The sequence below is a fragment of the Camellia sinensis genome, chromosome 1 (genome assembly GCF_055761805.1).
Source record: "Camellia sinensis isolate YWXY chromosome 1, ASM5576180v1, whole genome shotgun sequence".
Lineage (NCBI taxonomy): Eukaryota > Viridiplantae > Streptophyta > Magnoliopsida > Ericales > Theaceae > Camellia > Camellia sinensis.
This window is the reverse complement of record NC_138961.1, coordinates 211,800,197-211,812,791: the sequence shown is the minus strand read 5'-3', so window position 1 is coordinate 211,812,791 and position 12,595 is coordinate 211,800,197. Positions and strand designations below refer to the sequence as shown.

Genomic DNA, 12,595 nt, shown 5'->3' with positions numbered 1-12,595 from the left:
ATCCTTCTTCTCCCTCTGGTTTACATCTGCTCTGTCTTTTTTTTTTTTTTTTTTGAATGAAACTTTTTCAAAATGATGTCGTTTTGGAGGTGCGACAGGACGTATTGCAGGACGTACCGCAGGACTGAGCGGCCAAGGATCGGGACTCAAATCAAAGCACACTAATTATTAGTATTAATTAAACATTACAGATTTTTTACTCCTGTCGTAGGGCATGAAGACCTTTTTTTTTTTTTTTTTTTGGTAAACAGGAACTAAAATAAATTAAGTAGGACAGTACAAAGTTCTGGGATAACTAATCCCGCGAGCATCATCATACAATTGATTAGCAATACATGGTGGAGCAAAATAAAAAATATGTAAGGTATCAGTTGTGGGAGAGGCTTGATTTGCTAGAATATCCGCGCAGCTGTTTCCTTCGCGGTAGATATGATTAATCACTTGGACTCCTAGCTGCTGTAACAGGAACCTGCAGTCATGGATTAAATTACTCAAGTGATGGTTAGCATTTTTACTACCCATGATGAGTTGTTTGACAAGCAAAGAGTCGGTTTCCACTTCAATGTTTCTGTAACCTTTGTCGAACGCCAAATTTAGGCCATCACGGAGTGCCCAAAATTCGGCTTCTAGACTTGAAGCAGTTCCTATGTTTCTGCAAAATCCAGTAACCCATTGGCCCCATTTATCTCGGATAATTCCTCCACCAGAAGCAGGCCCCGGACAGCCCTTGGCTGAACCATCAGTGTTCAGTTTGTAATTGCAAAGATAAGGAGGGTGCCAAGAGATAAAATGGGTGGATTTTGATCTGGTAGGTTGGAATAGGGTGGAGGTATGCTGCCATTCAAGGGCCAAGGAAGTGATAAGTGAAGGGTTAAAAGGGGTAGGGTTGTTTGGGGAGAAACAGTGAGAATTTCTAGCTTTCCAAAGGGACCAACAAGTGATTGGGAAAATAATGGACCAAGCAACATTGGTGGAATGGAGAACTGCGGATTGACAATTTGTGCGGACCCAATCAGTGAAGGCAAGGTTGAAAGAGTCCTTGAGAAGTGGAGGAATCCCAATGGAGTTCCAGTGATCTTGTGAGCTTGGGCAATCTCTAAGGATATGGCAAGTGGTTTCGGGAGCAAGCAAACAAAGGGGGCAAGTATCATCCGAGGTGATGTTTCGACAGAAGAGTAGGGATTTGGTGATGATGCGTTGATGAAGGCATAACCAAAGAAAGTGGGTTATTCTAGGGCTAGCATGGATGCGCCAGACCCAATCCCAATTGGATAAAGGGGGGGATATGGTGAAATCTTTTGAAAGGAGGTAGGCAGATTTTGATTGAAAATCACCATTCACAGAAAAATTCCAAATAGCTTGATCGTCACCCGAAGAAAACCAAGGAAGAGTGATACTTTTGATTTTGTTACCAATGAATGGAGGGAGGACAAAGGAGATTTTAGAGAGATCCCACGAATTATCACACCAACAGTCACTAATTTTCAAGGACACTTCATCCCTAATGAGAGGACCCGATATGACATTCCTAAGTAAACCAATGCCCACCCAGTTATGCAGCCAAAAGGATGTGGTTAAGCCATTCCTAAGGAGGGTTTTGGTTCCTTTTTCAATAATATTGTGACCTTTGTGGATACCTCTCCAGGTTGGTGAAGCTCTAGTGGGTCTAAGGTTGGGATTTTTATATTTGGCATTAAGAACCTTAACCCACAAGGCATCTTTATCACGTTGCAAGCGCCAACCTAGTTTTGCCATCGCAACACGGTTAACAAGGTTGGATTGCCTAATACCCAAACCCCCGAAGTGTTTAGGTTTGGTCACAGTGTCCCAACTAATGGCATGGATTTTGCGGATCGCAGAATTTGAACCCCAAAGGAAGTCCCTATTGATTTTGTCAAGAGCTTTACAAGTGGAAATGGGAAGGTAATTACATTGCATAATGTAAGAGGGAATGGCGGCATTTACAGCTTTAATGAGAGTGGTGCGACCAGCTTTTGATAATAGTTTGCTCTTCCAACCACTAAGTTTGGACTGAATTTTTTCAACGAGGAAGTGGTAGGTGGCTCTGTTGGGTCTGTTATGAAGGATAGGGCAGCCTAGATATTTGCCAAGATTAGTGGTTTTTGGGATTTGGAGAGTGAGGGCAAGGTGATCTTGGATTTCGGTATTAAGGTTGGCTGAAAAGAAGACTTTTGATTTAAGGAAACTAACTTTCTGGCCTGATTGGGTACAAAAGTCTTGCAAAATATTTTTGATGCACTCACAATTGCTTTCAGTAGCTTTACCAAAGAGGATGAGATCATCCGCGAAGAAAAGATGGGATAGTTGTGGACCACCCCTACTGAGTTTGATTGGAGCCCAGAGATTTTCATCACAAGCCTTGTTGATGGTAATGGAGTGGTATTCAAGGCAGAGAATGAAAAGATAAGGTGATAAGGGATCGCCTTGACGGATACCTCTAGTGGGTGTAAAAGAATCAGTCAAACCACCATTAAACAAGATAGCAAAGGATGATGTGGAAACACAAGACATGATGAGGTTGATCCAGAGGGGGGGAAAGTTGAAGAAGGTTAAGACTTGTCTAATAAAACCCCATTCAAGACGGTCGAAAGCCTTTTCGAGATCTAACTTGATGAGCATGTTTCCGGATTTCCCTTTTTTGGATTTGAATTGATGGACACATTCTTGAACAATGATGACATTGTCGGTTCCTTTTCTGCCCGGAATGAAACTTGATTGGAGAGGACTGATGATGTCATTCAAAAAGGGACGAAGACGAGCCACAAAGGTTTTGGTAATCACCTTATAAATAGTGTTACAAAGCCCAATGGGACGAAATTGAGTGATGGTTTCAGGGTGGTCAGATTTGGGGATAAGACACAGAAGGGTTTGATTAATTTCAGGTTGGATCTTACCAGTGACGAAAGCATCTCTCACACAATGGAAAACAGAGGTGTTTATGAGGTTCCAACAGCGTTGGAAGAAAGCTGGGTGGAGGCCATCGGGGCCAGGAGCTTTCCAGGGCTTGAAAGTATGAAGAACAGACCGAATTTCCTGCAACGATGGAGGATTAGAGAGAGAACAATGAAGAGTGTTATCAATGGTGGGAAAAGTGAGGGCGGTTTGAGGGAAAAGATTTTCAGAGATGCTAGAAGATGTGAAGAGGTCCTTGAAGTGAGTTACAATAACCTCTTTAATCTGACCCTCTTCGTACAACCAGCTGTTGTTTGAAGTTTTTAGGGCAAAGATTTTGTTTCTTCTGCGGTGGGACAGGACAGAAGCATGAAAAAATTTTGTGTTTCGGTCGCCATCAAGAGTATAGTTAATTCTGGCTTTGAGGGCCCAAAAATCTTCCTCCATTTTGAGAATACCATTATAGTCATTGATGAGAGATTTTTCAAGATCAAGGAGGAAGGGATTTGAAACAGAGTCAAGAGATTTTTGAACCCCAAGAATCCTAGCAGCAAGTCTTTTTTTTCGAAGGAAGATATTACCAAAAGTGGTCTTATTCCAAAGAGAGACTCTAACTTTAAAATCAGAAACACAATTGGTGTAAGGGTTAGTGGGATTGCTCCAACTTTCTTTGACAACACAAAACAAAGATGGGTCAGAGAACCAAATAGACTCAAAGCGAAAGGGCCGGACAGTTCTACGTAGGTGAGGATTTAGATTGAGGAGAATGGGGCAGTGATCAGAGTGGATTCTGGGGAGGTGAAAAATTGTTGTGTCAGGGTATAAAAGGTGCCAATCATTGTTACAAAGAGCACGGTCAAGGCGCTCTCTGATGATTCCACCAGCTTGTCTAAGGTTGGTCCAAGTGAAACGGGGTCCAGAAAAACCCAAGTCTATAAGGCCACAGTGATCTATGCAACTTTTGAATCTCTGGGAGCGATAAGGATTAATGGCTCGCCCACCAAATTTATCTGCATTTGAAAGAATTTCATTGAAATCACCCACTATAAGCCAAGGAGAGTTGTGGTTATCAGCAAAAAGCTTAAGGTTATCCCACAGGTCTCTTCTTAGATTATAGTGAGGACTTGCATAAATAGCAGAGAAAAACCAACTAGCAGAATTTGAATGTACCTGAACAAAGGCGTGGATTTCCTGCTGAGTCACAGAGAGGATGTCGCAACAGACTTCAAGATCATTCCAGAGCAGCCAAATGCCGCCAGCAAAGCCAACGGGTTCTGAGATTTCAAATTTGGGGAAGCCAAGGCTTTCACAGATTTCTCTACCTCTATCCCCACCAATTCTGGTTTCAGTGATAACAACTATGTAAGGTTGATGTTTATTCCTCATGTTGTGAAAATGTCTTCTAAAATGGGGGTTAGCTGCCCCACGGCAATTCCACAATAGGACTTTCATTGGAGACTTAAACAAGGGAGGGTTGGGGGTTTCCCCCAAGTTCAGATCCGCCTGCGAAGACACCCATCCTGGGTCCAAGCTGGTTTTCTTCTTCCTGTTCCAGTATGGGGTTAGGCAGACTGAGTGTTCTAGAGCCCAATTTACGGGCGTCGTGTAAGATTTGGCGATAACGCGAAGGCGGAGGAGATCTGGTTCTGCTAGGATTTTCTCCACTTTGGGAAATTGGCCTGGGAGAATGAACTCCCTTGGGATGGTGAAGAGACGGTGAAAGTCCAGCGGTGGGGGTTCTGGGATAGGAAGGAGAGTCTCCACAACTAGGCTGTTCTGGAAACTTTGGAGATTTGGGAGAAATTGGATAGGTTGGGTCACAATCTGGTTCAATTGAATCACCTGTGGAGGGAAATCGGAGAGGTGGGTGAAGGGTGTTGACAGGTAAGTTACCACCACAGTTTGGCGATGAAGATATTGTGCTGGAACAGGGAAGAGAGGGGAGAGGGTCATCCAAATGTTCATTACTTCCAGATCGAACCACCCCAAGATGTGGGTGGGATCCCTTTGAATCTCTTGGATGAGACGATCGTCCACCCTTTGGTAGTGACCTCCTGCCATCATGTACCAGCCCTGTTGGCTTTGTGAGTCTGTGGTGGTAAAGCGAAAGGGGATAGCCAGATCTGGGGTTGAGTTTAGGAGAGAGGAGTGTGGTTGGGATGGGCTCCTCCGGGTCAGTGCGAGGTTGCGAAGGCGAGGCATGAGTTTGGTTTGGGCTGTTAGGGGTTGGGGTTGGGGTGGGGGTGGGGGTGAAGACAGGGGCAAGAGGGTTTAAGGAAGAGGGGAGATCCATCGCAGGGGTCACAGGGTTTGCAGAATTCAACGAATTAGAGGGGATAACTTGTGCAGAGTTCTGGGACAGAGAGGAAGCTGGGATGGGGGGCGTAGACAGAGAAGGGAGGAGAGGTGTAAAAGGTAAGGCGTGTTTGGAGAGATTGGGGGAGGTAGATGGGGGGTAGGGGGACAGCTGGGGTCGACAGAAGAGGAGGGTTGGTCAACGGTGGTACAGTCAGAGAGGGTTTGAAAGGGATTAGAGATAGGCGTGGTGGATGTGGGGCCCAAGGATGCCAATGGTTGGGATATTTTTAGGGGCACTTTCTGCTGCCAGACTTTTTGACTTTCATTTCCATGCAAGGAGTCGCGATTTTGTCCTTGGTTCTGGACACCCTTTGTACCAACAACTCTAGTGAGGTTTTTTTTCAAAGGTTTCTTCCTCGCAACAAGCATCCAAGAACCGAAGGGTTGATCATCATCTTGTTCAAGGGGAGTGTGAACAGTAATTGGGGCTGATGTGGATGTAGAGTTGGGAAGTTTGCAATCACCCCTTTTATGGCCCATACGACCACAATCAAAACATACGGAGGTAATTCCTTCATAAGACACTTTTTGGCTAAAAGAACCCACTTTAATCTTGGAGATAAGAGGCTTGGATAAGTCCACTTGAATACAGAGTCTAGCAAACCTTCCCCTATTGCCATTTTCTGTATGAACGTCGATTTTAAGGAGTGTACCAAGCAGGTTACCCAATCTTTTCAGAGTACTTCTGTCATAATACTCTATGGGCATGTTTGATTGGAGGGATTAAAGTATGGGATTGGGATTATTAATCCGTGGGCCCAATTATTCTATGTTTGTTTTGACACTTTGGTTTAGGATTATTAATCCAATGGATAATTAATCCAACAAATTTGTAGGATTATTAGTAATGGGGTAAGGGTGGAATAGTTAACACCACACTAATTTAATAGGATTATTAATGCTTCACTAATAGTGAAGTGAATCAAACATGACCTATAGGTAGGCCTTGGAGTCGAGCCCAGATGACTCTGGTGGACATAGTAGCTCTGTTTGTGTGAAATTCAGGTTCCCATTTTTTTAACGCCAGAAAATTTACACCAATAAACCATGGACCATCGTTGAGAACTTTGTGAAGATCAGACTCCAGGTGGAATTTAATCACCAAGGATCCTCTAGAGTAAAATTTTCCTAAAGTTTCCTAGAGTGCTACATTGTGTGGTTGAGATTTATTGACAAGTCACATCAGAAAAATTGATGTGACTTGCCAGTAAATCTCAACCACACAATGTAACACTCTAGAGAACTTTAGGAAAAAATCACTCTAGAGGATCCTTGCTCGAATTTAATGAGATAGTAGTGGTTACCTAAGTCAATCCCATGGATAGGACCAGAAGGTTTCCAAAGTGAGTTGATTCTATTCATAAGAAGACTATAACTCACATTGCGACCCATAAGTTTAACAGTAAGTGACTGATTCCAAGGATCGCGAATGCGAGTTAGTTCTTCCTGAGAAAAGGTGATGCAAGGAAGCTCACAGTCATCTAAGGGTGCAGGAGGATCGTCTACTTCCTCACTGAGGGGGTTAGTAGTAACAGTACCAGGAGGAAAGAGAGTAGGGATATCGTCTGAAGGGAAGGGTGAGGCAAGGGCCTCTTTGAAAGAGCTGAAACGGGGGTTGTTACCTGATGGGTGCCCATTTTTCCGGAGATGCCTCTCGAGAAGATCAGTTTCTTCCTCTGTTTGTCCGTTGGCTTCATCCTCTGGGTGTGCGATGGTTTTGCCGGCTGCCGTGGAATGATCTTGTGCTGTTGGTCGTCCGTCTGTGCCTCCTGCAGTTTCACCAGCCATACTTTTAAACCTTGGGTATATTTTCACTCCAACATTCCAGAATACAACAAGGTGGAGTGTTGGGGGCCACTCAAGGATGCTGCAGCACCTTCTCTGGGCATGAAGACCTTAATAATGTAAACAAAACCCTAAACCCTCTCTTTGCAACCCCATTTCCCTCCAAATTTTACTCGAAAGTTCCAGTACTCTCTCTCTCTCTAGCCATGGCAGAGCTGGAACTCTTGGAAACTCGAGACCTAACCAGAATAGAGCGCATAGGGGCACACTCCCACATCAGGGGCCTCGGCCTCGACTCAACCCTCGAGCCCCGCTCCGTCTCCGATGGCATGGTTGGTCAGACAACCGCCCGCAAGGCCGCCGGCGTCATCGTCCAGATGGTCAAAGACGGCAAGATAGCCGGCCGCGCCGTCCTCCTCGCCGGCCAACCCGGCACCGGCAAAACCGCCATCGCCATGGGCATGTCCAAGTCCCTCGGCCAAGAAACCCCTTTCGCAATGCTCGCTGGCAGCCAACTCTTCTCTCTCGAGATGTCCAAAACCGAAGCCCTAATGCAAGCTTTTCGCAAAGCAATCGGCGTCCGAATCAAAGAAGAGACCGAAGTCATCGAGGGCGAAGTTGTGGAAATCCAAATTGACCGCCCGGCGGTGTCTGGGGCGGCGTCGAAGACCAGGAAGCTGACTCTGAAGGCCACGGAGATGGAGACTGTGTATGATTTGGGGCTAAGATGATTGAGGCATTGGCAAAGGATAAGGTACAGAGTGGGGATGTTATTGCCATTGATAAGGCTTCTGGAAAAATTACTAAGCTTGGGAGATCGTTTTCGAGGTCGAGGGACTACGATGCAATGGGACCGCAGACGAAGTTCGTGCAGTGTCCTGATGGAGAGTTGCAGAAGAGGAAAGAGGTTGTGCATTGTGTTACACTTCATGAGATTGATGTGATTAACAGCAGGTATTTATTTCTGAGCCATCTTTAGTATTGATGAAGTTGGATTTGTGTCTTCATGTATAATTCTACTATCTTAGGCTAAATTGATAACAAGTAAAAAGAACCAATGAAACACCTGTTAACATATAGATTAATCTGTTAATATCTTCTAGCTAAAGTACAATGACTTCTATTGGTTAATAATATAATTCATTGTGCAATTGTGTATTTATACCTAAATTCTTTCTAGATACCATAAGGGTCTTTTAAAGATTCAAATTTGATTCAAATTCTTTACCCTGATGCAGCTTATCGTGTAATGTTCTGGAGACCAATTAACCCTTTACTATTTTTTGTACATTGGCCTTTCTATGGCCTTTTAGTTTTGCATAATTTCATAACATCTATCTTTATCACACTTTTATCTTTGAGATTCTCATCTTTTGCGTCCATGGATAGAGAAAACCATACCCCCACTTCCATCAACATGAATAAATGACAAGACGTTTTTAGCAAACAGCTTGTGGAAATTTATAATCCGTAGATTGAAAACAGTAATGTAGAACCAAAGAGGGGGTAGGATCCTGCCTTGGAGATTCCTTGTCAAACCAATAAAAAACCAAAAGAGCCCACACTCAAAACCACAGCACGTAACCAGCGGACCTATTAACTTCGCCTTTAAGCCAAATATTCCAGTAAAGAAAAACACTAATGGCTTCCAGAAAGCATACACTTTAGCTAATTCCCCCATCTATTACTTCAAATCTTTATGGAAATGCTCTAGAGAGTTTGTCAAGATGGAGAATAGAAATGGAAACAAGTGCATTATATAGGGTTTTAAGAAGATTTAAATGGATTACAACTCCATGTCAACTGCTATATGAACAAATCAATGACTTAGTCAAACTAATATGACATGATACTTTCAGGCTTCATTATGTGTAGATGATCTATATTAATTCTTTTAGGTATGATTTCCCCCTGTTTTTATTTGATTTTAGGATGGAGTTTAATGTTCCATGGTCATAATAAATTAAGATTTTGACAAGAATTTTAAAATCCAAGAAATGTGATCTCCTGAATAAACTTATTTTACAAATTCTTAAGATTTGACAATTCTTGTCCTAATTTCCTATGATACTAGATAATTTCGTACCAAGGATTTGGGAATTTGGCTGAACATGTTATAGAAAACGTCACTTGTAAGAAGTTAATTGGGCTAGGTGGTTCCATCAACCCACGAATGGTTTACACAGATTAATGGTTCAACCTGTTCTTTCAAAATAAAATGGTTTTCATGAAAATTTTTTTTTGGAGGATGCCCAGACCGTTTTCAGCCCAGTTCATAGATCTTGGTTCAACAAGTTCATGTTGGATACTACTCTGGACACCAACAATCATGTCAAAATCTGTGTTGCAGTCACCCATAACCATGTCACTGGACAGCACTCCTTTCAGTAAAATAGCACTGGTTTTTACACTTCTCTAGTTTACTTGCTTGTGGTTAGGATTCTAAATGTTTAATGACAGAAAACAACAGCATGATGAACTTGAAGAAATAAAGGAAACAACAACGGATTTTAGGAGGCTATGGACGGTCAGTATTAGTGATAGAACACTCTATATGAGAATGGCTGTAATTGTGGTGACTTGCTATGAGCTCTCCTCTAATATACATGTTGTCAAAACTAATTGTACACTAGCATGTGCAGAGATGTGGTTGAAAGTGTTTATGCTCCATGTTCTTATTTAGTTGTGCAACCTAGATTAGTAACTTTGACCAAAGCATCTGATACTAATGAATTTTTGGAGGTACACCAATGATGTTGAGGTCTGCATACCCCCCCTACTAAGTGTTTTAGTTAAGTCAGAAATTGTGCGGAAAGTTATCTGGCTGATGGAAGGGGGGTTCAAAGAAGCATTATACAGTATTAATAAAATAAAATAAAATAAAAAATAGAAAAAGAAAGAAGCAGCCTCATACTGCACAGAATGCTCAGATCGGGAGACTAAAATCTCTGTATACTTGTTAAACTAACATTCCTTGAAACAAGTTTCAATTGAGTTAGGGAGCTGAAAGCCAATGGTTATCACCAAAAGTCTTTTGTTCAATGTTGTGGTTATTCTTATACAATTGTTTAATCATCGTATTGCAACTATTTACCATAAAAAACATTCAAGAATCTCTCTTCCACACAGATCCATGCTAGCTGGTAGGAAAGATCTCATTTTTTCACTGATACATTACGCAAGTTATCCTGCCCTGATTATTTTTCCTTTGCTCAATACGTATCAAAAGAAAAAGAAAAAAAGAAATCCTTTGCTTCATACTTGTGAGGGGTAAAAATGGCCCTCCTTTCTTCTTTATAAATTTATTTGTATCAATTTTCAATTTCAGAACACACGGATTTCTGGCTCTCTTCACTGGTGATACTGGAGAAACTAGCGCTGAAGTGAGGGAGCAAATTGACACAAAAGTTGCAGAATGGAGGGAGGAAGGGAAGGCAGAGATTGTGCCTGGCGTCCTCTTCATTGATGAAGTCCACATGCTTGACATTGAGTGTTTTTCTTTTCTAAATCGTGCTTTTGAAAATGAGATGGCACCAATATTGGTCGTTGCCACCAACAGGGGGATCACTACAATCCGAGGTACAAACTACAAATCCCCCCATGGGATTCCAATCGATTTCCTTGATTGCCTGCTCATTATATCAACACAGCCATACACAGAAGAAGAAATTTGCAAAATTCTGGAAATCAGATGCCAAGAGGAAGACGTGGAGATGTCTGAAGACGGAAAAGTTTTGTTGACGAAGATTGGGGTAGATACGTCCTTGAGATATGCCATCCACCTAATTACATCCGCTGCATTGGCTTGTCAGAAGCGGAAGGGAAAGCTTGTGGAAATGGAGGACATAAGTCGAGTTTATGAACTTTTTTGGGATGTGAAGAGATCGACGCAATACTTGATAGAATATCAGAGCCATTACATGTTCAATGAAGTGCCGACAGGAGAGCAAGAGGAACATGAAGCAAATGCCATGGTCTCTTGAAATAATTTATTCAGAAATATGGAAATTTGGGAATTTGTGATAATGAACTTGCTTTTGTTAATTTTGTGCAGCAATTACTCTTTTACTTTTAGTTTCCAATTTACTAAAGATGAAATTTTTTTGAAAATTATTTTTATTTATGTAGCATATATGTTTTTAAAAATAAATTATTCATTTATCGTAATATATATGTGATTTGATCATATGATTATTTATACTAATTCTAGATTTTACATGCATGTTTTTCTCAATTTATATAATGTGAGATTAACAATTTAAATCACGAGATAAGTATAAATTGCGTATTTGTGATTTTTTTTAATACGTAAAATTTAGACAGAAGAGGTAAATATTATTATTATTATTATTATATTATATTACGTTATCATGTTACTTGTCATTACAATATTTGTATTATCTTCGAAATTAAAAAATTTCAAACCTTAAAAGTTGGATTGAGTTTTAGGCGGGAGTTTGAAATTTAATTTGAATATTTTAGGTTGTGTTTGGTAGAGTTTTGTAAATATAATTTGAGAGTATTAGTTGTATTTTGAATTTGTGAGTTGTGAAATTATGATTTGGTGTAGAAAATTTGTTTGACAATAGTTTTTGAATAAAGTGTTGAATTGAGTGTAAAATTGAGTTTTGAAAGTTTGACTTGACATGTGAAGTAAGAAAATTTGTTTGGTTATGAGTTTTGGAAAGAATTTTCAAAACTTAATTCAAATTGTTATAACTCATAACAAAACACATTATTTTCACATTATTGAAAATTCTGATCAACATTCAAAACTAAATTCTTTTTAAAATTCAATTAATTTTTTTTATTATTAACAGAAAATAATATTAATCAATTTTTTAATTGAAAATACTACAAAGGAAATAATTTTTTTTCAAAATAAATATTCAAAAAATTTAAATCATAAATATTTAAATAATTTAAATAATCTAAAAAAATTTAATAAGTAAAAAATTAAAATAAATATTCAAAAAATTTAAATCGTAAAAATTTAAATAATTTAAATATTCAAAAAATTTAAATAATTTAAAATGTTAATATTTTAAATTTAAAAACAACTCTACATTTCAATCGTAACCAAACACATAAAACAAAACTCAATTAAGAAATTATTATTAAAACTCGTAACCAAACACATAACTCGAAACTCCATACTACTTTCACAACTCTACACTCAAATTGTAACCAAATACATAACAAAAATATTTAAAAATATTTTTATGAAATAGAGTTTGAATTTATTTTTATAAAATATTTTAAAATTTTAAAAATTTAAATCATAATATTTTGAAATTAAAATATTTAAAAATATTAAAAAAATTAAAAAATTAAAAAAATCGTAACATATTTAAATATTAAAATATTTAAAATCTTAAAAAAATTAAAATATTTTTAAATATTTAAAAAATTAAAATATTGATTTGAATTGAGTTTTGAAAAGAGATTTGAATTATGTGTTTGGTTATGAGTTTTGAAAAGTAATGATTATGTTTGAATTGAGTTTTGAGAAATGGGTATAGAATTATGATTTAAAAGT

At 39.5% G+C, this 12,595-nt stretch overlaps 1 protein-coding gene and 1 pseudogene across 2 annotated transcripts; one reads left to right on the top strand and one right to left on the bottom strand.

The window, feature by feature from the left end:
- Positions 1-264: 264 nt before the first annotated feature.
- On the bottom strand, positions 265-7,059 carry LOC145822409 (uncharacterized). The gene is made up of 2 exons (XM_082919347.1): positions 6,576-7,059; positions 265-5,003 (listed from the first exon to the last, which is right to left on the bottom strand). Exons 1-2 carry the CDS (start codon positions 7,057-7,059, stop codon positions 265-267), a joined length of 5,223 nt encoding a protein of 1,740 aa, XP_082775473.1.
- Positions 7,060-7,112: 53 nt separating this feature from the next.
- LOC114309745 (uncharacterized) lies at positions 7,113-11,220 on the top strand (annotated as a pseudogene). The gene is made up of 2 exons (XR_014344431.1): positions 7,113-8,010; positions 10,385-11,220. The product of XR_014344431.1 is annotated as an uncharacterized LOC114309745 (transcript).
- Positions 11,221-12,595: the final 1,375 nt, after the last annotated feature.

What these genes read in the sequence shown, in the direction of transcription:
- LOC145822409 (XM_082919347.1), bottom strand. Translation starts at nt 7,059, where the DNA reads ATGGCTGGTGAAACTGCAGGAGGCACAGACGGACGACCAACAGCACAA. An exon ending in TATCCATGGGATTGACTTAG is followed by an intron (nt 5,004 to 6,575) that starts GTAACCACTACT and finishes TTACCACCACAG; the next exon opens with ACTCACAAAGCCAACAGGGC.